The sequence below is a fragment of the Balaenoptera ricei genome, chromosome 1 (genome assembly GCF_028023285.1).
Source record: "Balaenoptera ricei isolate mBalRic1 chromosome 1, mBalRic1.hap2, whole genome shotgun sequence".
Classification (NCBI taxonomy): domain Eukaryota; kingdom Metazoa; phylum Chordata; class Mammalia; order Artiodactyla; family Balaenopteridae; genus Balaenoptera; species Balaenoptera ricei.
Genome location: NC_082639.1, coordinates 47,941,408 through 47,967,606, shown reverse-complemented (window position 1 = coordinate 47,967,606; position 26,199 = coordinate 47,941,408). Strand labels below are relative to the sequence as shown.

The window sequence follows — 26,199 nt, the reverse complement described above, 5'->3', positions numbered from 1 at the left end:
GAGGTCTCTGGTGGACCAATGACCTGAACTTGGCTCTCCCACTTCAGAGGCTCCGACCTGACACCTGGCTAGAGCACCAAGACCCTGTCAGCCACATGGCCCGGTACGTGGGAAGTTTCTTGCCTTTTGGGAAGTCTGAGGTCTTCTGCCAACATTCAGTAGGTGTTCTGTAGGAGTTGTTCCACATGTAGATGTAGTTTTGACGTATTTGTGGGGAGGAAGGTGATCTACACGTCTTACTCCTCCACCAACTTGAAGGTGCCCCTTTTGTGATCTTTTTGATGATAGCCATTCTGACAGATGTGAGGTGATATGTCATTGCACTTTTGACTTGCATTTCCCTGATGATTAGTGTTGCTGAGCATCTTTTCTTGTGCCTGTTTGCCATCTGCAGGTCTTTTTTGAAAAGATGTCTATTCAGGCCTTTGCCCATTTTCTTAATCAGGTTGCTTGTTTTTTTGCTATTGAGTTGTATGAGCTTGTTATATATTTTGGATATTAACCCCTTTTCAGACATATCATTTGCAAATATCTTCTCCCATTCAGTAAGTTGTCTTTTTGTTTTGTTAATGTTTTCCTTTGCTGTGCAAAAGCTTCTAAGTTTGATTAGGTCCCATTTGTTTATTTATGCTTTTGTTTCCTTGCCTGAGGAGACAGATCCAAAAAAAAAAATATTGCTAAGACTTATGTCAAAGCGTGTTCTGCCTATGTTTTCTTCTAGGAGTTTTCCCAGCACAACTTATTGAAGAGACTGTCTTTTCTCCATGTATATTCTTGCCTCCTTTGTCATAGATTAATTAACCATAAGTATGTGTGTTTGTTTCTAGGCTTTTTATTCTGTTCCATTGATCTATGTCTGTTTTTGTGCCAGTACCATACTGTTTTGAGTACTATAACTTTGTAGTATATTCACAATACTTTTAAGATTGACGTTAACATGGCATAGAGGACTTGAATGCCCCTACCTACCCCTCCATCCTCTTTTCATACATACTCAGGCTTCATCTTTGAGATCCAGTCATGCTGACCTGTTAGCTTCTCTGACTTGCTAAGCTCCCACTGCAGGGTGTTTGCATATTCTACTCCCTCTTCCTGGAATGTTCTTTACTCCTCTGTGCCCCTTTGTCTAAGTGACTCTTAATCTTTCTTCTGATCTCAGCTCAATCATTATTCCCCAGGGAATATTCTCTTAGGTATACAGTCTTATAGTACCTTGACCCTCTTTTTCATAGCACTTGTAACAGTTGTAATTCTATATTTATGTGATTCTTTGATTAATAATCCTCTTCCCTCCTAGATGATTTCCTTCTCTATGCTAACCATTCTCCCTAGCCCCTATCATAATGCCAGGCACATGTTACACATTCAAAAAATATTTGTTGAATGAATGAAAGGTTAACAGAGGAAGGATAATGAAATGCTCCTCTGGTTGGTTTTGTCCTTCTTAGAATATTAGAATTTTAGATGGAGAAACAATCTTAGAGATTATTAAACACGGTACCCTCATTTTAAAAAAAGGAAACTGAGGCACAGAGAATTTAAGTGACTGTCCTAAACTCATTGTGAATCAAGTTCTGAACTTGAAAATCCTCCATTGCCAGGGTAGATTCAAAGTATATCTGTGTATTTTAAGCTTATGTGTTGGACTAGGTGAAAGCCATGCTATGATGGGGGAAGATTATTCAAGATGTGTCTGGTTGTCTCCATTATTTCCCCAGCATTCAGCACAATGTCTGGTGTTTAGTAGACTGATTGTTATATGTAAAGTATGCAAAGGGTTGAAGGTGGGAATCTGTTAATAAATTAACTTTCTTAAATCAGACAGACTTGAAAACAGGGTAGAAGCAAATATTAATTTTTGTTTGTATGTACTTTTATAGAGGTTATTTATTTTTACCACATGCTTGTAAAAACATGTGCATATGTTTCAATAAAAACTACTTCACAAACAAAAGATTAGAGTACCTAGCACCTGGTAGGTATCCAATAATTTTGCGTCAAATATGAATCTGAATTATTGCCATTATAATGAATACTTTTTTTTAATTTCAAAAGAAAATAGTGAAGAAATGTATGAAGATGTCTACAAAACAAAGAGCAACTACCCAAAGATAGAGTGAGTTTCTCTTTTTCTTGGCTTCATAGCTAAGTGTATTTCCTGTTAGTCTAGGAAAACCAAAGTTTAAGAAATGACCTCCATCCCTACCCACCCCATCGTTAGGGAACATATGCATAGAGAATGGAGATAAGCTATTGTAATAAAACATTGTGATCAATAGGGTACTTGTAATTGTGTACAATCATATCTAATAATTTTGATCACATTGCTTTATCTTTTGAGAAAATGTGCATCTCCCAGAGTAGAGGACTTTGATACTGTGTTAGGGAATAAGTGAGAAAAGAGAAGTAAATATCAATAAAATGCTTCAATTCTGTAGTTGCTTTTCCAGGAAGAAATCAACGGTTATGATTTACCTATATCTTTGAAAGTTAATGAGGCTATCTCTGGGATTGGGGCTTAATTTATTATCTAATAATTCAGTGTTATCAAGGACAGTATTTGTTCAAATGGGCATTATTAATCAAATTCAGTTATTAGGCACACACTGTGGAAAGGAAAACAGCAGTAGTCAAAAGCAAGAAGTTTGAGGGTTGAAGGGAAAAGAGGGCATTCGTGCTGGGTGGGATGATGTGAGTGTACCATTCCCTCTCCCTACCCGCCCGCCCCCAATCAAGAGTATATTTGGAAAAATTTTAATCATCAACCAGTCAGTGTACCAACATCATTATATTATCATTCCATAAATTAAAGATAAGTGACGTGACTTTCAGAAGCTAGGAATTTCTATAATGTATTTCTAGTATAGTTTGTAAACTATGGGTCCCTGAGTCATCGTCTCTAAAAGGAAGACTTTTCTCCATAAACTCTTTAAAATAGAAACCATTTGGAGTAGATGAAAGTTTGTATTGAAATATAGTAATTCCATCCATAGCTGACGTGTGCTACTTCCTATCAGCATCTAAACAAAGAAGAAGAGCATAGAAGCTGACAAGGCATTTTCCTGCTCTTCCTTGAGTGGGGTGTGTTGAAGAAATGAGACTGAAGTCTCTGATCCTTTTGACTACAGCAGGCTTCCATCCCCAGTACTCTCTCAAACACCATGTTATTTATATCCTCTGATTCCTCTTAGTTTAGATGGAAAAGAAGCACTTAAAAGACTGCAGAGGTTCTTCAAGAAAGAAAAGGATAGATTTAAAATGAAGAAAACCAAGTCAAAAGAAAATATAAGGTAAAAGGTCCCTTTTTATTTCTCTTTCCAGGAGAGGATTAGCAGTGCTGGCCTGGTTAGTTACACAGCTGATGTTCTCTATCCTGTTCTTCTAGTGAAGTGGTACCAGAAACTAAAACCAAAGGCCCTGGTTATCACCTACCTCCTCCTTGCCAATATTTGAGTGAACTACACCCACAGATGCTAATGGGAAAGTGACAATGTCCCTTTTGAAAAAATTGATGAGAAAAGGTTGTGAACAAGGGTAGAGGGAAAGTCTTAATCAAACAAAGTCCAGGAAAGAAACTTTCCTCATCATCCTTGGCATAGATTCCTGTTGTTTTTACTGAGCATTATGTTATTAATTACATCCTTTTATGCTCTCTCAGCCCTACAAGTTCCAGTGGTTTTATTTGTCTACACTTCCATATTCTAATTTGCCTCTCTTGAGAGAGGCAGTGTGTGGAAAGGGAAGATGAATTTTTCGGCTGAATGGTCCATGTACCTCAAAGTCTTAGACCTGGAAGGGACCCTCCAAGGTCACTCTAGTTAATTACCAGTGGGAATTGGGAATGTTAGAAATTCATGAGTAGGAGAAAGAAACAAGAGGCCTAGGTTCTGGATTCTAGTTTCAGCTTTTCTGTTTATTCAGTGTGCAACCATGGGCAAATCACTTCCATTTTGCATTCATAGGGATCAAGTTTCTTCTTGCATATAATAGGAGGGAGGAAGGAGACTGGGTGGTCTCTGGAGGCACTTCTCTCATATATGTGTGTGTGTGTGTGTGTGTGTGTGTGTGTGTATATGAGAGAGAGACACACACAAAAACATAGACATAGATCTGTATTTTATGAGGGCAGAGGATGGTAAAATAATTTGACCCAGGTTATTACATATATTGACATGGAATTATGTTATTCTACCTTGAAGTTCTTTTCAATTATAAAACCTCAGAGTAACATGACTTTAAGTCTAATTGTCTGTTGGATGTAGATCTACCAAGAGATTTATATAGAATATGGGGTTTACAAATTGTAGTCCTGACCATGGAAGAAGAGGGAGTCTAGCTCCAGTGGCCAATGAGACCTAAAGGCAGACCCCGACCTTAGCAGGTTAGATGTTTCTGACAAAAATTATTAGTGTGATACCTGCAGTCCCATAAAAATTTGATCCAGGTGAGAATGCTGATGCGTGTTTTGTTTTTTTTTTTAATAATATTTATTTATTTATTTTGGCTGCACAGGGTTTTAGTTGCAGCACGCAGGATCTTAGTTGCGGTAGGCATGCAGGATCTAGTTCCCCCGACCAGGGATTGAACCCGGGCCCACTGCATTGGGAGCGTGGAGTCTTACCCACTGGGCCACCAGGGAAGTCCCAATGCTGATGTTTTTAAAATGCAAATGTTATTCCCTTTTTCTTAGAGCTATTCTTAGAACTGTAAATGACTGCTTATGACTTTTAGAACAAATATCCAATCCCTTTTCATTGCAAGTCAATACTTTTATGGCCGCCCCTTCCTACTTGTCCAGCTCCATCTCTCACTCAGATTTACTCTCATCACCAGCCCATTAACACATTCCCTCTTTGTATATGAGTGCCCTGGCGTTTCATGCCTCCTTGCTTTTGACCATGACATTCCGTTGGTCTGGAATGTACCTGCCCTTCTCCAACTTCCTTTGATTATCAAAGTTCTAGCCTTCCCTTAAAGTTTGGTCAAATATTATCCTTTCTGGGACGCATTCCATGAACCTTTCTACCCAAACCTGTATTACCAGTTTCTCTTCTATGTTTCCGTAACATCCCGTGCACATCTTGTAACATCTATTAATACTATTGAGAAACCCTTTTTCTTAGAGTCAGAGAATCTCAGGGTAAGAAGAGAAATCCATATACCTAGTCCAACCCACTACACAAGCTTCTCTGCAGATTTCCTAAGAAGCCAAATCTCTATGCCTGCACACCTCTATTAAGAGAAATTCACTATGTGCAGGGGGAAATCTGCCATTTGTAGGAAGCTCTAAAAAGCCTTTTTCCCCTTAAATTTTGCCAAAATCTGCCTCTCTACCTTAATTTTTCAATTAATAGCATGGAGACATACCAAGGTAACAACAGAACTTTGTTTATTTATTTGTTTCTTTGTTTACTTTTTGTTGAGCCTTTTGATTGAGGGCTCCTCTCTGGAATATCAACTCCTAGTTTGTTGCGTTATCTTCAGAAGGAGGTTGCAACCATGAAAATGTGACCTTTAAAAAGAGTTGGGACTCTCAATCTTCTCTCTCTCTCTCACACACACACACATACACATACGCACACACACACACACACACACACACACACGCACACACTGCCTGTTAGGATAGTCATTATTAAATGGCTTGATTTAGGCATAAATAAACCAAGAATTAAATGCCACGGGTCTTAGCTATGCTATGAGTTTTACATGGGAATTAAATGTTAAGCCTCTTCTCGCTCCCTCTGTTCCAAATGTTCTGACTTCTTCTTTCAACAGGCCAAGCACTCCTCAGCTTGAGGGTCTTTGTGTCTGCTGTTTCCTCCCCTAGGAATGCTCTTACCCCAGATATCTAGTTGGCCTATTCTCTCACTATCTTCAGGCCTCTGCTTCAAAATCACCTTATCAGTGAAGCCTTCCCTGAATGTCCTCTGAAAAATGGCAAACCAGCCCTCACCTCCAGTTCCCCTCCCCCCTTACCCTGCTCTATTTTTCTTAATTGCACTTATCTCCATAAATTTCCTTACATGACAGATCATAAATTTCCTTGTTTGTTTTCTGTCTGTCTCACTCTACTAGACTCCATGAGGGCAGGGATTTTGACTGTTTTGTCCACTGCAGTATCTCCAACGTAAAGTACAGTGCCTGGAAGAAAAAAAAAAAAAAAAAAAGAACAGTGCCTGGGATATAATAGGCTCTCAATAAATATCTGTTGAATGAATAGATGACCTAAAGGAAGGAAATATTATAGATTTTTTTTTTTGTGGCCTTGGTTTCTATGTTTAAATAGGAGCTACCAGCACCCTGACCTCATTAAAATGGAGGAAGGGAATGGGTGTTAAGAAAGGCTCCCTTAAGGGACTGCTTGCTTAAGCCGAGGCCCCAAGGATATGTGCTCACTAGATGTTGAGGGCAGGAAGTGCACTAAGGCTTCACATGTGTTCTCTCTAATCCTCACAATAACCCATGAGTTAGAAACTTGTTCCTCCGTTTTACAGATGAAAAACTAAGGCTTTGAAAAGTTATGTGACTTGCCCAGGGTAAGTGGCTAAGTAGCGGAACTGAGAGTCAAATCAGCTCTGACTCTAGTGACCATGTGTTTCTCCTACTGTGTCCTGCACATCACAGTTCTGGTCTCATAGACACCAATGGAAGGGATCACTGGGTATCAGCCCTGTCCCAGGCACATTCACTTAGGAAAGCTCATCCCATACAAAGGGAACTCTACAAGATAGGTGCTGGTATTCATTTTGGAAATGGAGAACTAAAGCTTCCATAAAGGTTAGTGCTGTTCCTTTGGTCAGTCCTTTATTATGTTCTTATCACAGAGTGTTATATTAACTTATTTTTGGTGCCCCTCACTAAACCGTGAGCTACTTCAAGACAGAAACTGTGTCTGATCATTCTGAAAACCCAGCACATGGGCCTGGCCCGTGATGAGTGTCCCCAGAATACCTGTAGGACTGAACTTCAATTAATTGCTTAAAATACATGGATTTTTTCCTACCACATCATGCTTCCTTTCATGTAATCTTAACTGTGAGATGTGAAGAAAACCAGATGGTCTACCTAGCCAATGTCCTCTCCTACTTAGCACATTTACCATCTTCCATTTCCACCTGGCCTGGAATTCTCCCCTCAAGTCACCTCTTTGGTTAAACATATACATAGTCAGGGTCCAGTGTCTCCAGATGGTTCTCTCTCACCATACTTACCCCACATTGAATTGGCATCGTGGAAGGTAGAAGGCAGAAACAGAATCCTGTGGACAAAGAAGGGCAGGGCTAAGGGACAGCCTGAGATTGTCTCGTTAGGAAAGGGCGTGTGGGTGGTCACCGGGGATAAATAAGCTCATTTACAAGAGAGGGGAGGTGATCAGAACAAAGCTGCAGGAAAGGTGGGCTTCGTTTCTTTCCCCCAAAGCATCTATATCAAGAAACCTAGTCATCAATATGTTATTTGAGATGTATCAGCTAATATCTCTGAACATGGCTTTTTCCCTTAACCCTTTGTGTCTTTTGTCAATTAACAGTGCACTTTCCATTTCGCTGCCTGATTTAGGTAAGTGACATTCGCTTATTTGCTGGAACAAAATTATTCAGCACTGACAGTCTGAGAAAGAGAAGTAGTAATTCTTCCTGCATTCCACGTTTAATGAAAAATTGATACATCAAAATCAAAGACATTTTACACAATAGTAGTACTTACATTGGGGAAGATGAGTAACATTTCTCAAGTGCCTCCTATATGCCAGGCCTCTTAAAATCCGAGAAATAGATGCATTATCCCTTTTTAGGAAGGCTCTAGGACTCACATCCATATTTTAGTGACCTAGGATTTGTACTCAAGTCTCTGAATACGAAGCTCGTGCATTTTACATTATACCACATAACCTTCTGAAGGATTTAACAGCCAACTCACCCGAATTAAGACAGTAATTTGAACATGACCACTTTGCAGTACACATACTAACTGAATCAAGGATGGGTCATTGGAATACTTTTTGCTTTGCTATAAAAACAACAGTGCACAAATTAGTACAGTGCCTGACATCTAGTGTGCTCACTCTCAGTCACGTTCAGTAAGTTGAATCTATCGATGAGAGAGGGCCATGTGTTTTGTTGTTTGTCAGGTTTAGTTTATGGGCTGTAGCGATGGTGGCTACTTTGATTTTACTCTGACTTGACAATTCAAATGTATATTATATTCCACAAATATAAGTTTGCTGCACTAAATAACAAATAGTTACATAAACCTGGTATAATAACAGCTCTCCCAGGCTTCCCTGGTGGCGCAGTGCTTAAGAATCTGCCTGCCAATGCAGGGGACATGGGTTCGAGCCCTGGTCGGGGAAGATCCCACATGCCACAGAGCAACTAAGCCCGTGAGCCACAACTACTGAGCCTGCGTGGCACAACTACTGAAGCCCGTGCGCCTAGAGCCCGTGCTCTGCAACAAGTGAAGCTACCGCAATGAGAAACCTGCACACCGCAATGAAGAGTAGCCCCCCCTCTCGCCGCAACTAGAGAAAGCCTGTGCTCAGCAACGAAGTCTCAACACAGCCAAAAAATAAATAAATAAATAAAAATTAAAAAAAAAAAAAACAGCTTTCCCAAAATATCCTCAGTCATGTAAAAAAAAAAAACAAACAAAAAAGTCAACTTAGAATAGGCACGCATTGTACCCCCATCCAAATATATGAATAACTGAATTATGAATTGTGAATAATTATGCCAAAAGGTTTCTAACTAGTTCAAGTGGTGAGTCACTTGAATATTATGGAATTCTATGTAGAGCACCAAGGAATGTGAATATCCTAAACTGAAAATGTCTAATTATGATTATGTACTAAGTCAGATTCAATTTTATGCAAGATTATTATAAAGAAGCAGTTGTCAGTGTTTTGAAATAAAAATCATCGAAGGAAAATCAACATTAATGTTCTATTAAGTTGTTTTTTTTGCCCTAGGAATTAAGCCCTCTCACTGCTCTAGCATTATAACATCTTTGTCCAGTTCCAGGATGATGGGAACCTAGTCTAAACATGATCCTTTCAGCAACTCATATTTTCTGGAAATCCACATGAAATCAAATTGATATAAATATTTATGCATGTGTTTGAGATACTAGGACATCTCACTATTTTTTAATCTTCAGTTGAACTTTTTCCCAAATGGATACTTGTTTTGTTCTTTGATCCTTTCTATATCCTATGATCAGATTTTGATAAAACAGGCATGGGGATACACCTAGATAATTAAGTGTGTATAATTTGGAAAGCTGGGGATTGTATAAACCATACCTAATAATAGACTATTTTGATCCTATCTTGACCCTAGAACTTAGGTCTCAGGAAGTTATTATCTATGATGATGTGGACATAAATGAAAAAAAGTCAAAGTAAGTCAATTTACCGCATTGGTCATCCCTGCGGATATTTAACCCATTTCCTGATGCTTTGTTAAATACGGTCAGAGGGCCATCCCTTCAGATCCTTGGTTACTGGGTGAAAAGTCAAGTTGTGATATATTGCCCCCACTAGGAAAGGAAAATAATGAGTAATGCAGATGACCTAACAGTGGTAGGTGATTCAAAACTCACTGGAGCTTTGTTTCTTACCTTTGAATCTATAGACTTGAAACTCATTTCAACATAACAAATACTTATTTAAATGCCTCCTGTGGAAGATGGCAAGCACCACCTGACAGAACCTCTGTTCTCAAGGCCTAAATAACTAAAATCTATCAAAAAAGAGAAACCATCCTGAAACTCAATACCCTTTCTCTAGCTACTTATTATCTGTCCTTTCCCTCTCAACTAAATGGTTGCAAATAAAGGTCTCCTCTGCTCATCTTGGATACATCTTTCCAAGCTCACTGCGACTGGGGTTCTGTTCCACCATGACAGCAGACTTGTTTTTGGTAAGGTCACTAATAACATCTTTGTTAAATCCAGTGGATACATGTAAGTCCTTATTATACTTGGCTTCTTTGTAATATCTTAAATTGTTGATCATGCCATCCTTCAAAGGAAAAAAATATTAACTTTTCCCCAGGTTTCTATGTTATCATTATTTCTTATTCTTCATCTTTGGCTGTTGCTCCTCCTGTTTGGTTGGTTAGTTTTGGTTTTGTGTGCATGTATGTGTTCTAATTCTGCCATTCATTTCTTTAAAAATTATGTGTTTCTCAGATTTCCTGTATCAGTTCTCTTCCCTTTTTCCTTTATATGTTCTTGAATGGTCTCATCTACATCTAGGGCTTTAATTACAATCACTATAGTAAAGACATCAAAATTTACAATTTTGAGATCAGATTTCTCTCTTCCACTTTAATAAGCCTGCTAGATAACTCTGTTTGAAACTCAGAATTCCATAATAACTCATAATCTCAACTGTCGCCATCCAAATATGATCCCTTTCTTCTAATCTCTATGTTGGTGATTGTTTCAATAAACACACAGTTGCTCAAACCAAAACCCTAGGCGTTCATTGTCCTTGACTCCTCCTCCTCTCATGCCCTGCACCCTCTTCTGTTTAAATAACTCTCAAAATGTTCCTGCTTCCCCATCCCCACTGCACAGCCACATGAAGGCACTCATTGCTTCTCAGCTGGATCATTGCAATGACTTCCTGAATGGCCACCTCACCTCCACTTCAGTTTATTTTCCAAATTTTCTAAAGTACAAATAGGATCATGTCACAAAACCCACCATTCACCAGCTTAAAAATGGTTAGTGGTTGTCCATTGCTCTCAAAATGAAATCCAAACTGCTTAAGAAGGCATAAAATTCATTATTGATCCAGCTGCTGGCAAACTCTCAGCCTCAGCTGTACTTCCCACTCACTCACCATTCCTATGTTCCATCCATACTCTACATTTGGGTGTTCCTTGAACTCTTCAAGCTTTCCAGCATTTCTAAACCTTCACATTTGTTCCAACTTCTTCAATTCATTCAACAAATATTTACTGAGCATGTACTATATGCCAGACACTATGCTAAGTGTTGGTATAAAGCAGTGAATGAAACAGATGTAATTCCTATTCCTATCTGATTGGAGAGACAGATAAATAAATTAATTTAAAAATCTATAATTAAACATAGGATTTTGATTGCTTTGGATATTTTGAAAGAGAGTGGACATATGGTGTGTGTGTTGGAAGGAGATTGATAGTCATTTTAAAGTAGATATCTGGGGAAGGCCTTTCCAAGGAGGTGAGAATTTAAGAACAAAAGAATTGTTCTGTCTGTAACACACTTTGCCATGCTTTTTGCTTGGTTGACTATTTTATCCTTCATTATTTAAAACTGAATTCAGATTTTGCTTTCCCCAGGAAGTCCTCTCTGAGCTTATCTATTTGGGTTAGGTCCCCCTTTTTATCAGAATATTCTTTTCATAGTTGTATTCGTCTTATTTCTTGCCTGTCTCCTCCTCTAGATGGGAACTCCCTGAGGTAGGGGCTGTGGCTTTCTGATCTCTATCATGTGGCCTCATACCAAAGCATAGTTTGTTAAATCAGATGACAAAGAAGGACCCGCCTCCAAAAAATGTGCAAAATAATTTGGAAGCTCAGAATTGGTAGACATTTCCATTATTTAGGGGATCAGAAAAGTCTCTGTGCCAAGTTAAAGAAGCAAGTATAGGAAACATTTTGACAGCTGGAGATTGGGGTTGAGAGAGAGAGAGAAGCGGGGCAGGTTTGCTGGGGGGAGAGAGGTGGACAGCTGTATAAATGGAAAACAAGTGTGTTTGGGAAGTTTCACTGGACCATAAGGCATGTGATCAAGAAAGTGGGTGTTACGAGCAGGAAATGCAATTTGGCAGGAGATGGAGAGGAGAGCCCTGGAATATAAAATTAGAGTTAAGAATGAATTCTTTCTTAAAAATAAATTATATGATATTTGTAAAAATGAAAATAAGAAACATGTAAGTTTAAAGCAAGATAAAACAAATTTCCCTCAACCCATAACTCAACTTCAGAACCAGAACATATCCAGTGCCTTGGTTTCTCTACCTTGTGCACATCCCTTGGTCTATCCCATTGCCTTCCCCCAAGGTAAACACTCTCCTACATTTCACGTCTTTCACTTCCTGTTGAAAACCAAAATACTGTTATCAAACACAGGTGATAAAAATATATTGTTTCATTAGGGATTTTAACATTGTAAAAATGGTATGTTGTAGATAGAATTCTGCAACTTTTTTTTTTACTCAAAATCCATCCTTTTTAAGCCACAATCTATTCATTTTTACTGTTCTACAATATTCTATTTTATGTACATATCACAATTTATCCATTTTCTTGTGAGTATTGAGGTAGTTCCATATTTTTTGCACTTTTGAACAATACTGCTACAAATATTCTTATTTATATGTATACTTAGAAGGGAAAATAATGCAAATTTTATAGGGAATGAAAATTCATAAGAAAATGCCAACTTGTTTTCCACAGAAAAATAGGCAAAAGATATGAACAGGTCTTCTATAGAAAGAAAGACATGAGGGGTGAATAAACATATTAAAAGAGGTTCAACATTGTTAGTAATGAAGGTAATGCAAATTAATACCACAATGAGATAGTATCTTATACCCAATAAATTGGTAAAAATTAAGAATTCTTTCTGTGCTGTTGGTGAGAATGTGGATCAGTATTCCCTTTAAATACTGCTGGGAAGAGTGTAAATTGGTACAACCACTTTGGAAAATAAGCTGGCATTTTCTTATGAATTTGCATTCCCTATAAAATTTGCATTTATTGTATTTTCCCTTCTAAGTATACACGTGATTTATGATTGTTGCTTTCTATATCTTTAAAGAAAGCTTTATCCCAAGATCATATGATATTCTCCCATATTTTCTTCTAAAACTGTTAACTTTTTGGCTTTTACACATAAGCCTTAGATCTACCTGGAACTGATTTTGGCATTTTTAGTGAAGTAGAGATCCAATTAAATTTTCTTCCATGTGGGTAAATGTTCTAGCAGATTAATTGCATAGCCCCTATTTTCCCCATTTCTACAATGCCATCTTTGTCATACTAAGTTTCCAAAAATCTGAAGATCTGTTTCCATGCTCTGTATTCTATTTGTCATTTTTTTTAAACATCTTAATTGGAGTATAATTGCTTTACAATGTTGTTAGTTTCTGCTGTATAACAAAGTGAGTCAGCTATACGTATACATATATCCCCATATCCCCTCCCTCTTGCGTTTCCCTCCCACCCTCCCTATCCCACCCCTCTAGGTGGTCACAAACACCCAGCTGATCTCCCTGTGCAATGCAGCTGCTTCCCACTAGCTAACTATTTTACATTTGGTAGTGTATATATGTCAATGCCACTCTCTCACTTCATCCCAGCTTACCCTTCCCCCTCCCCGTGTGTCATTTCTATCTTAATTGAATTGTGATCTGGAAAAGTAGTTGATACAGTATTAGTACACTGAGGAAGTAGCTGATATCAGTACTTTGACATATTCTGTGACATGATTCATGCCTAGTATGGTCAATTTTTATAAATGTTCCATGTGTACTTTAGAAAAATATGACTTCTCTAATTGTTTGATACAAGGATCAACTTATGTCCTTTAAATCAAATATTTGGCTTGGTCAAAAAGTTCGTTCAGGTTTTTCTACTGTTACGGAAAAACCCAAACGAATTTTTTTGCCAACACAATATGTGTTAATTCTCTTAATAAAATCGTTTATAGATTTATGGATTTTTAGATGCTTGATTCATTAATATATGAAAGAAGTGGCTTGAAATCTCACAGAAAGATGGTAGATATGTCAGTTTCTTCCAAAAGTTCTATCATTTTTTTCTTTATATATTCTAAGGCTCTTTTATTAGTTGCATACAAAATTTTAAATATCTTCTGCTGAATTAAATGTTTCTTTTTAGGTTGTAGCCATCTCCATCCCCCCTAATATCAATACTATTAATAACAAAAATAATACTTATGTAGGTCTTACTGTGAGTCAGTCACTGTTTTTAGATTTAACATGTATTAACTCATTCAATCTTCACAACAATTGTGAAGTAGATACTATTATTATACCAATTTTGTAGAAGAAAGGTTGAGACACAGAGGTGAAGTTATTTGCTCAAGCTCATAGCGCCAGTAAGTGGTAGAACCAGGATTAAAACCCAGCAACTAGACTCCCAATCCATTCTCTTTACTACAACACTAAGCTAATTTCCTAGTGATGCTTTGTCTTAAAGTCTAATTTGCCCAATCTTATACCTACCTGACCTTTCTTTTAGTTAGTATTTCCCTAGGATACATTTTTGATCCTTTTTCTGATTTCCATATTCTTGTTCAATGTGTCTTATATAAATAGCATACAGCTGAACTGGCTTTTAAAAATATCTAACGTGACGATACGTCTTAACTCCTACCTTGCCCTAATGTAAAGTTTAATCTTCTGAAATATTGTGGTGCTGATAGCATTTTCCTCAGGACAGACTTATCTTCTGTGCTTGCATACTGCTTACTGCTCTCTGTCTGCTTTCAGTTTATTTGCTGGGGGCTATTAAGATATAATGTACAGGACTTAATCTAAGTGTAAAGTTTGGCAATTGTTAAAACAAAACAAAAAAACCTTTATCCAGGATCTAGCAGTTTTGTACTGGGAGGGCCCTATCAGAAAATTCTTTTGCCCTACTGCCAAATAAGGAAGTCCAGAACTATGGGCAAGAGGAAAATATAATCAGAGCCACACTTCAGGAAGAGTAACTAGACCTAGACCCTTCTGCAGAATGCTTTGGAGGGAAGGTCGGAAGTAGAACATTTGTTAGAATATTGTTAAAGGTGCTCAGGTGAAAGATGATCAAAATGTGTTTTGGGGTGGTGAAAAAAATGAAGAAGATATTTTAAGATTAAATGATATTTACCAAGTCACTTAACCCTATCAAAATCTGACCAATTTCTTTTTCATGTGATAGAGTAAATCTTCTGTAGTTTGGCCTCAGAGAAATCAATTATTAAAGACATTTGTAGCAGATGGAACACTGATGGAAAATAGCAGAATTTGGGATAGGAAGGGAGATGGAAGATGATATCTGAGTTCTTGTCAGCTTGGCTAGTTTGCATGTCATGTCCTGGTACATATTAGGTTGAAGAGATGCCTAAACAACTCTGGATTAAATTGCTGCTAGACAATCTGGACCTCTGATTTTCATTTCCTTTTGTTCATTAGAATTTCCCCTAGAGAGTCAGCATGGGAAGGAAGAAGAGGGGAATCTTGAAAAAGACACTGGAACAGCTTCTACAACCTGGTCCCAGTGGGCCCTATGGCATGTCATGTGACTTCTCTGAATCTTAATTCCTTAACCTGTGATACGGCAAAAAAACAATCCTCATCCTGCCAAATTAATTAAGCTCTCTAACTAGATCCCTATAAAAGCTAAAATAAGTTGACAAAGAGTTGACCATAATGGTCACATGGCTGGCATGGGTAAAAATTGGAATGACTTTTCTGAAAATAATATATTGTTTTATAATCATTAAAGAAAATAAACTGTTAAGCGGGCATTTGCTTTGCCTATTCCCTGCCCTCACAGCTATAGCTCCTGCCTAACAAGTCCATGCACAAGTTCTCATTAATCACTTGCTCTGTGCCTAGCACTGTGCTGAGCTTGTGGTAGATATATCTGGAATGTGTGTCTGGATCCCATCTTTTGGGAACCTAAAGTGAAGAGATAAAATGAGTGAACATCAGACAATTAGAAAAGAAGTAACTGCTGAACTCCTTGTTATAGACTCCAAAGGCAACAGACATTGAGAAAAGAGAGTGATCGGAGATCCCTAGACGAGTCCTGGAAGTCTTCTTAAAAGCTTTCCCTAAGCTGCATCTTTCCTTTTTATTGAAGTACAGTTGATTTACAATATTGTGTTAGTTTCAGGTGTACAGCACAATGATCCAGTTATTTTTTCTGATTATATTCCATTATAGGTTATTATGATATTGAATATAATTTCTTGTGCTATACAGCAAATCCTTGCTGCTTATCTATTTTATGTATAGTAGTTTGTATCTGTTAAACCCATATTCCTAGGCCTCATCTTTAATGCTGGTCAGATGCTGAGTCCCTGATATTCTGTTGGACCTTGTGACCATACTCTGAAGGGAATTGTGACACAATGTCACTGAAAAAATTTTAAATTCCTCTGATGTAATATTCTTGTGGTTATAACTTACCCAGTGAAAAGCTGTGTTCTGATGTGCCAGACACCATAGACATACAGATGGTTGATAGAGGAGGGGCCAGTTTTGCTCACATCAATGATGAACATATTGGTTACTTTGTCATACCAGCAAGGTAACGTTTTAAAGCAGCAGGCATGATGAAAGACCATAGACTTTGGAGTCAAACACACTTGGGTTCAAAGCCACTGGGTTCAAAGCCACTATTTCTGTGACCATAATAAGTTACCTAGATCATCTCTTTCCCCCTTTGTAAAACTTTATGAAAGACTACTTTAAAGGACTGTTGTAATACTTCCTGTAAAAACCACATTAGTTAACATATGTAAAATGCCTAGCATAAAAGACTTGACACATAGGTGCTCAAAAATATTAGTTCCTTCTATAATACCCTCTCTCCTCTCTGCATCCTTTTCTGCTAATGCTAAATACTAGTTGGATTAGTCTTGTCCCACAGTGAAGGTCCATTTTATCATTCGCGTTTTAGAGGTGAAGAAACTGAGGCTCAGAAAGGAGAGGAAGTGTGATTATAAGCAGGTTGATCTCTTGCTTCTGGCTTCAAATTTTTTTTTAAGTTTTATCTTATATTGGAGTATAGTTGATTTACAATGTTGTATTAGTTTCAGGTGTACAGCAAAGTGATTCAGTTATACATATACATATATCCATTCTTTTTCAGATTCTGGCTTCAAATTTGGATTGCCACAGATCAGGCGTTGGCAAGCTATGGCCTGGGGGCCAAATATGGCCGGCCACTTGTTATTGTAAATGCAGTCGCAATAGCAGAGTTGAGTAGTTACCATAGAGATGGCAGGGCTTGCAAAGCCTAAAATATTTACGCTCTGGCCTTGCCATAGATTATCAAAATATACTTCTAGATGACTTTTTAATTTTTAATTTTTTGGTAAAAAAATTGCCCAGAAAGTTGCCCAGAAAGTACTGATTGTTCTGTAAGGGTTTTAGTTCAATCTTAATTTACTTGCTCAAAATATTTTTCTTCTCAGTGATGAAGATAAACTAAAAACTTGGAAGCCCAAGTTTTTGATATCAAAGGAAAAAAAAGACAAAAATGGTGCTAAAGAATCAGAAAGGTAAGCACAAAAGTACACTTAAATTACAGCTTATCTGCTGCGATTTATACCTCTTACTAGCTGTGTGACCTTGGGCAGGTCATTAAATTTGATTTTCAGGTTCCTCATCTACAGAATGAGAATATTAACACCTACATTATAGTACAACTGAGAGGATTAAAAGAGAAAAAGAATATGAAAATGTAAAGTGTCACACACATTTATCTTTATCATTCCTGCTTTTGGTGGATAGGGAGCAAGAGAAGAATTCTAGCCAGTCCTTATCAAATGATGAAAAATTTCCAGTCTTCCTTTGCGCTGTAGGAACTTTTCCCCAGTAAGACAGAACTTAAATAATACACCAATTGGAACTTAAATGCTGCTTTGAGAAGAGAAACTAGGTGTCATATAGTAAGACTGATTTCCCTAAAATACAATATAATTCTAGTTATCACTACATTAGCGTTAGAAATTTAAAAAAATGTTTTATAGACTCAAGATCTCACCTTTATTCATGTGATTCAAATTCCCAGTTGGCTTGGTGGGGTGGTGATGCTTTTTACTATCTCTGATGGTCACTTAGTGCTCTCTGTGCTTCAGTCTTCTCAGTTGCTGGGATATGGGGCAGGAGCTTAGGCACTTTGTTTAATAAGTGTCTTGGGGAAATCCTTGTCTAAACGGTCACTGAGCTGAGAACACTGCATGGTCTGTCTGCTTTGGGAAATCTGTCTAGAAAAGTCCTACACGGGCACCCCAAAAGAAATCAGACATCAGTCTATACCAAATTTAAACTCAGAGGATGGCATAGGATGGCCCTTTCCTTAAGTTTGTTTTAAGTTTAGACTTGATGTAATTTATTTTTCCCAAGTTGGAAAGATGTATTCATTAGATGAGAAGAGCATCTTTCTACCTTAAACTTCACACTTTTACTTTTGCGTAGCATAACAAAACAGAATTCCAAGAGATGAAATAACAGTGAAATTGTTTACCTTCCCCACCCCAAAGAAAGCTTTCTAGTATTTTAATGTCTATACATAAGTCTTTTTAGGAAACAATCTTGTGCTTTTTTATTTCTTACAACAAACTGATATAATGGTTTACTTTTTTTCTCAACTGTGTAAATTTGAAAATGCAATATTGAGTCTATTATTATTCCTGTAAATTGATGTATCAATTTTCTATGTGTTCTTTGTTCCTTTTTAAATGGTTTCTACCAACTTACTCTACCAATAAGAATTACTTTCTATATTAGTGCAACCCTTTTATTATCCCTTTATCAAAGATGATGACCAGTTTTCAGAGAAGTCTGGGGGAGGGTATCCCTGGTATAAAGGCAGAGAAATGATAGCCCACCTTCTAAGATGTTCCATGTATACTTTGAATGTATATGGAAAAGGGCAGCTGGAAAGGTAGGTTGGGGCCAGATTATAAAATGCCCTGTGTACCACACTAAGGAATTTGACGTTATCTTATAGGCAGGAGAGACAGATTGAAAGGTTTTAAGCAAGAGAGTGACATGATCAATTAAATTTTAGAAAGATGACTCTGGAGGAAGGTATGCAGATAGATTTGAGGAAGGAGAGGCAACAGGAAGATGGTATAAAATTAAACACATAAAATTATATCTGAATTTATCCTGAAATAGAATGAGTTTATGGCTTTGGAAGCTTAGAGTTTTATTATAATACACGTCACTCTACCTGCATATTTCTGCCTGCTTATCTCCCAGGAATTTCTTCAAAACCAAGAAGCAAAACTTAGAAAAGAACAGAATGGAAAGAGAAGAAAAACTTTTTAGAGAAAGATTCAAGGTACGTTCTCCTCTGAAAGTAAAAATTAACAATAAGAGGAATTTCTTTTTTTAAAGATTCTATAAGTGTGTTGCACGTCTGCCTCACTGGGATTGACATGATCTTTTTTTTTTTTTTTTTTTAAAGAGCTCCTGACTTATTTATTTATTTATTTATTTGGCTGTGTTGGGTCTTCGTTTCTATGCGAGGGCTTCCTCTAGTTGTGGCAAGCGGGGGCCACTCTTTATCGCGGTGCGCGGGCCTCTCACTATGACGGCCTCTCTTGTTGCGGAGCACAGGCTCCAGACACGCAGGCTCAGTAGTTGTGGCTCACGGGCCTAGTTGCTCCGCGGCATGTGGGATCCTCCCAGACCAGGGCTCGAACCCGTGTCCCCTGCATTGGCAGGCAGATTCTCAACCACTGCACCACCAGGGAAGCCCCTTGACATGATCTTTGATTAAACATCTGATATGTTAATTTTTTCCTGATACATTTCTGTATTATCATGCCTTTGTACATGCTATTTCCTCTGCCTGGAAAAACTGCTAAGTCATTCTTTAAGGCTCTGTTCAAATGTCACCCACGCTTCCCTAACTCAACCAGGCAAAGTTACTCCCTCAGCACATTTCATACATCTATTACACAGTATCCGTTATAACACTGATCAGGGATATTACTGTGTGTGTGTGTGTATTCTGAACTAAAGTCTTGAGTCCCTTCTGAAGAAGAGATTTTTGTCTTGTTCAAGTTTTCCCTCCAGCTCCCAACATAAAAATGGTCACACTAAATGATTAAAAACTTCTTTCATTTAGAGTCCATAGAGCATTTTTCTATAATTGCAAGGTTCAAACACTCCTCCCTTTTGATTTCATATACTGTCACAGTAAGAATTTATTAATTTTAAGAAACATACATTGAACACCTTCCATGTACCAGACATTGGATTGAGAGCAAGTATGCACCCTGCTCATGGAATCTGTCCAAATTACTACTTTGCCTAAAATCTTTCAAAAGTTCCCCATGGCCAAATAGATAAAGATTAGGTTTCTTAACATGAGATATAAAGCTCTTCATGTCATGACCTTTGCTTGTCTTTCTGGTTTTATTTCCTGCCATTCTTCACCTTGCACTTTGTGCCTTGGCCACAAATTGTTCATAGTTCTGTTTCTTTTTTTTTTTTTTCTTTTTAACATGAGGATCTTGAATCAGATGAGTATGTTTGATTGATTGATTGATTGATTGATTGATTTGGCTGTGTTGGGTCTTCGTTTCTGTGCGAGGGCTTTCTCTAGTTGTGGCAAGCGGGGGCCACTCTTCATCGCAGTGCGCGGGCCTCTCACTATGACGGCCTCTCTTGTTGCGGAGCACAGGCTCCAGACGCGCAGGCTCAGTAGTTGTGGCTCACGGGCCTAGTTGCTCTGCGGCATGTGGGATCTTCCCAGACCAGGGCTCGAACCTGTGTCCCCTGCATTAGCAGGCAGATTCTCAACCAGGGCGCCACCAGGGAAGCCCAATAGTTCTGTTTCTTGAATGAACGTCTACCTTTATCCTTGTCCTGCTATTTCCTTCCTCTAGGCATTTATCTGGTCTGTTCCAACTGTCTGGTGTACCCTTGCTACTTTTCTCCATCTGACTAGCGCCTATTCATTTATGATGACCTAATCGAGGCATCTCCTCTAGGAACCCACACTTCTTGATTAAAGAAATTACATACCTATACATATGTATATACCTGAGCAAACCTCTAGCTTATCACAAAGTGTTAGCATTATTGCAATTACATGTTCATCAATTAAACTATGAGCTCCTGGAGGACAAGGGTATATGATCTATCTTTATATCCATACACAGAGCAGAATAGGAGTACCTAACACTGTGTAAATATCCAAAAACGTTTTTGGACTGAACTAACATAGGAACATACACAAATCCCTCATAATCATTAATAAATTCTGCTTGGACCGAAGCTGATTTAGGGTTACTATATCTAGGAATTGTGATATGAAATTATTTACTGCAATCTGTGACGTTATTTGATTAGCTGAAAAACAAGTGTGTAACAATTACCTGTTGAAAGGACCCTACGTTCCATCTAGTGCCCCCCACTGTAGCTGTGACACTCTCATATGGGACAGAAATCCCCATTCTCATATGTACATGAGTCTATTCTTCCTAATCACCTATGGTGAGTTTCCTTGATATATCTTTAGAAAAGCTATACCGTTTCAATAATTTTTATTCAGCTCAAATCACAAAATATTGGGTGCCCCATTTGTACCAGGCATTGAGGGTACAAGGATGGATAAAACTGTTTTCCATTTTCCTTTTGTGAGATGGTATGTTAATCAGATACCATAATAGGGGTATATACAAAGTGCAGTTAAAACAGTAAATTATACATGGCAGTCATGGAAGTCTTCACAAAAGGTACTTAAGAAAAAAGAGTATTTCAGGCAGAGAAAACAGTAGGAGCAATGGCATGGAAATATGTAAGGTACACAGCACATTCAGGATTATCATATAGCTTGATGTGGCTTCAATAAAGGGGACAGAAATGGGGGGACGGGGAATGATGGTAGGCAAAGGACTCTGAATGTCAAACTAAGAAATGTGGATCTTACCCTGAATGAAGAGTTTTTAGGACTTTATAAAAAAGAAGGTGACCACCTAATCAGATTTACATTTTAAGAAATCACTGTGCATTCACAGTGAACAATGGCCTGGAAAGGGTAAGATCACTCTGTTGGGCAAAAGAAAAATCTTGTGGATTAGATCCCATTTGGTATAGGTTAATCATAACTTATCATACAAATTCAGGACATTTCTGAGAGTGGAAGGAGGCACACTTAATCACAGTAAGTACTTATAAATAGAGACATTAACTATAAGTAGAGACTATCCCAAGCAAAGGAAGATGTTTGGCCACCCTAATTTGGTGAAGCGGACATCTGTAAATATAAGCTATATATTCTGGAACTATTTTTTTCCAGTCAATGGATTTCAGTACATTAGAAGGTGGTGTACCTGTTGCTGTATGGGTTGGCTAGTTTACCACACAGAAAAAAACTCCCCTGAGGTCAGAAATCAAATTCCTCAGTTTTTTTCACAAATGCTCGTCGTTAGCCACCAAGGGAGAGTGGGAATTGCCTCACACATCATTCCTACCTCTTTAAAATGTGTGTGCTACAGCTGTATGTATGTAAGAATACATGAGCCCACCAGAGAGGAAGGGTAGAAAGAACAGCTAGAAATGCTGTGTGTAAGAAAGAATTATAAACTCTAAAGCACTACACAAAGAAAGAGGTTTTTCTCTCTCCCTCTTTTTTTTTTCTTTTTTAACTTGTCCTTTCCCAGGTTTGGTGGTGACTTTATTACTGCAACAGTTAACATACCATTCACGGTACTTAATTTATACCAATGTTAATGCCTTCTCACCCACCAGAATTCATTCTAGTACAATTAGATAATGGGTGTGAAAACACTTTGAAAATATGATCGTAACAAACAAATGTAAGATTGTGATGATAATAATAAATGTACTATTATTTCCTTAAATAACTTTTCTTTCCCTGAATATCTTGCTATTATTTTCTTTTCCCTTAGTCATTAGTTAACTAATTAATATCTAGCATCTTGAGTTTATTTTGAGGTTACTATAGTATGTCCTCCATTAATTTTGTTACAATGAAAAATGAAAACCATGCAAGCACATTCCGATTAGTAATTTCTCCTTTCAGTATGACAAAGAAATTACTGTCATGAACACAGCAGTGGCATGTTCCAATAATTCAAGAAATGGAATATTCGACTTGCCAATAACCCCTGGAGAAGAACTGGAAGTCATTGATATCACTGAAGAAAATCTACTGATATGTCGCAATTCTAAAGGCAAATGTAAGTTACTGGCTTATTGCCCATAAGATTTCAATCACTGTTTTTTAAAAAAATCTCAAAGCATTATAACTTTCAGATTAGTAATAGTGATTTTTATTTCTATAGATGGATATGTGCTAATTGAACATCTAGATTTCAAGTAAGTGGTTTGATTTTATACTTTAAATAATAAATTCTAAATACATAATACATTATTATGTCTATAAGTCTCAAGGAAAGACTATTTCATATATTTAAATTCAGGAAAAGTTTTTCAATATGCAATGCCCTATTCTATAAGGATTACTTGGAAGAGACTATTTTTGTGTCTGCCGCTCCTGAGGTTATCAAACTTCTCTACAGAGCATATTTATAAACATTTTAAAGGAGCATAAAAATATTAAACTGGATAAAAAATTCCCCTGAAGTCTCCTACTCACTATTCCATGGGCCTGTATTTCAAAATGTTTGTCTATTTATTTTTCTTTTTTCTCAGGCATGAAGTTTGGTCACCTTAGGAAGATCAAGATCAAATGGTACAGTCTGCACAAGTGAGAACTAGTTCTAACGTCTCAGTCCTGCCCTACATCAATCAGTTTACGTGTCAGCATGAGATGGTGGAATCTGTGGAAACTTTCATGAGGAATTTAGAGGAGAAAAACAAATCCTCCACATTTAGATGTTGATTTTGCTCCTAAGCAGTTATCTTTCAATGTCTATTTCAGTATCTATTTCAGTGCTGGCTCAAGAGACTGTGAAACAGTGTGTGTTGGCATTCCAGCACTTGTTTAATGAGCCATGTCCAAAGTTAGAAATCACGCCTTATGGCACCTAGTCAGTTGTGCAGATGGTTAGTTTGCTTCTAATGCTTCTAATATTAGTACACGAGTGTTTATAATTTCTAGAAGATGTTGTGCATTTAAATTGGGTGTAATTGAATTCTGAAAAGTAAATAGTATAACTAACATCTTTTAAATACTCCAATTTAAGGTATAATCTCAAAGCAGAAGGACATTTATATACCAATTTTATCACAAAACTAAAATCAGACAAATGCTGCCCAAAATTGGTTTCTTTGGGAATAGTATGCTGGAAAGTAGTTTTTTTCCTAAATTCGCCCAACATTTTGAGAATTGCCTAAATATATTTAATAAAATTTAAATAATATATATGCTGTATCAGTTTAAAATAACCATTTTACTTATTTTAAACAGCAGGATATTATTTTGTTTATGCCCAAATATCTATTAAAATAATTCATAAGTATTTTTACTTACAGAAAGTAAAGAAACATAAATAAGCTGAGCTGTAAATAACATTCTATTTTTCAGATGATGTACACTGCCTGTTAGGGTGATTCTGCCCTTCAAGGGTGTGATCCATGGCCTCATCCTTTATACTGTGAGACTATTTTTTAAGCTTCTATGTTCTTTTATCTTCTTTTTCTTGTTCCAAATTGGCACGTGCCAATAAAGGCCAAGCTTATTCTAGAAGACAAGGATCAAAAGTATTCATAAAGTTTAGAGAGGAAGATAGATAGGTACAGAGATTATTACAAATAACAATTATAACACACAACATATAGGTGACACTGAAGCTTGGTCTTTAAACACATGTATTTGCTAGACAAGACACAGAGATGGAAAAATCCATGCTCTGCCTGGTGACCAGGAAGAAATTCAAGGTAAAAGGAGTATAGTGTATCTGGTAGGAAATGGCAAGTGCTGGAATGGGGTAAGTCAGGGCTAGAATGTGACAGAGTTCACATGGACTTTTTTTCCTTTAGAGAGTAGGAACCATTCAAAGGTCTTAAGCAGGAAGACAATGCCAGGTGTCTGGAGAAAAAAGGAAAAAAAAATCATGGCAATATGGGTGACTGACAGATTATGGATGGCAGATTAGAACGAGGAGAGACTAATTATTTTTGCAATATTCGAGGCGTAAGAAAGACCACTAGACCTTAAGACAGCAGCAATAGAAATATATAGTTTCAGGAGCCCCATTAGAGGTAGAAGTGAGAGAGAAAAGGAATTAATTAGGAAGTGACACTGAGATTTCTTTTCTGGGAGATGAGATTAAGGCTGGCACCAAAGAAAGACTGGGAATATATTATTTCTGCTTGGACCCCCCCCTGGACTGAACTTACTTCTCAGTGAGAGGCAGGGTGACCAGGCATCAGCAGCCCTCTCCCACACTGGGCACGGTAGAAGGGAGGACATGGGACAGGTATGGCCCATGGGCAAGGTGGTAAGCCAGAGGGAGTGCAGGGCTATGTTGAGCGGACACCATTCCTGCAATAATCCTGTACAAAAGAGGATCAAAACCCACATATCACACTTGCCACCGCACCAAAACATGAAGTATCTTAAATCCTGAGGTGGCAGTGGGACTACATTTTATCTGACACAGGTTTGTCCCATGCACATTCCATCTCATCGCATGGCCTCTTAGTCTAATTAATTCCATGACTCAGCTCTGAGTCTCCATTTCCTCATCAGTAAAGCAGGGCTAATAACACTCACCTTGTCTACTTCTCAGGGTTGTTGTCAGGCTGTAATGTAATAATATAAATAAAAGTGTCTTAAAAATCCTTAATACAAAATACTGTCTAAGTGTTCTTATTTTTAGTACCTGGCCTTTTCTGAAGTTGGAAGATGCTGAACATAAAAACAGGTTTTTGAAATTCAAAGGTTAAGACTTGAAAGAATGGCTAGGATGTTAATAATTTTACATAGATATACCTAACAGGCTTTTGAAACTGAACACTTTTCTATGCTTTTTGAAGTATAAACCATTTGGTCTAATATAAACTAGTACCTAATTACTATTTATTGATATGGAATACATTTTTAGGAAGAACATTCCATCCACATCGAAGTAGTTGTTTCTATTTCTCTATCAATCAGCCACATTTCTTCCATTCTTTAAATCACGGCACTGAAACTAAACAACTTCACACACTATTTATTAATCTACAAGGTTCTTTAATGTAAACATCATAAAACTAAAGTTTCAGTAATGTCTCAAGCAAATGTCATCTGTCTCCTAGAAACCCTAATCATCTAGCAGAACATTTCAATGGAAAAACAGTTTCTATTTTACTGTTTAATTTTGCATAAAAATAATAAATCATTAAAGATGACAACACTCTGTTGGATAAAAGCTTACAAAGGGACTTGACCCTAACAGAGGCTACCACTGGGCCTCTCATTCATTTATAGGCCGGGCCACCAGCAACCTGTTAACATGCACCACCAAAGC

General features: G+C 37.5%; 1 protein-coding gene and 1 long non-coding RNA gene across 6 annotated transcripts in view; one reads left to right on the top strand and one right to left on the bottom strand.

Moving 5' to 3' along the window:
- The window catches only part of FYB2 (FYN binding protein 2), a 134,361-nt gene extending 110,289 nt beyond the window's left edge, over window positions 1-24,072 (top strand). For 3 of the 5 annotated variants that reach the window (XM_059923633.1, XM_059923625.1, XM_059923614.1), the window contains exons 12-20: window positions 2,056-2,116; window positions 3,192-3,290; window positions 7,532-7,560; window positions 9,339-9,399; window positions 17,209-17,295; window positions 19,004-19,085; window positions 22,803-22,959; window positions 23,065-23,098; window positions 23,435-24,072. In XM_059923633.1, the coding sequence (XP_059779616.1) occupies window positions 2,056-2,116; window positions 3,192-3,290; window positions 7,532-7,560; window positions 9,339-9,399; window positions 17,209-17,295; window positions 19,004-19,085; window positions 22,803-22,959; window positions 23,065-23,098; window positions 23,435-23,456 (632 nt within the window). In that variant the 3' untranslated portion in view covers window positions 23,457-24,072. Of the gene's footprint in view, window positions 1-2,055; window positions 2,117-3,191; window positions 3,291-7,531; window positions 7,561-8,323; window positions 8,778-9,338; window positions 9,400-17,208; window positions 17,296-19,003; window positions 19,086-22,802; window positions 22,960-23,064; window positions 23,099-23,434 lie in introns of those variants that run through there. The other 2 variants (XM_059923642.1, XM_059923650.1) reach the window with 2 other exon arrangements.
- Window positions 6,804-25,549, bottom strand: LOC132366154 (uncharacterized). The gene is made up of 3 exons (XR_009503381.1): window positions 25,085-25,549; window positions 24,216-24,425; window positions 6,804-7,261 (listed from the first exon to the last, which is right to left on the bottom strand). It is a non-coding gene; the product is annotated as an uncharacterized LOC132366154 (long non-coding RNA).
- Between the last annotated feature and the right edge of the window lie 650 nt (window positions 25,550-26,199).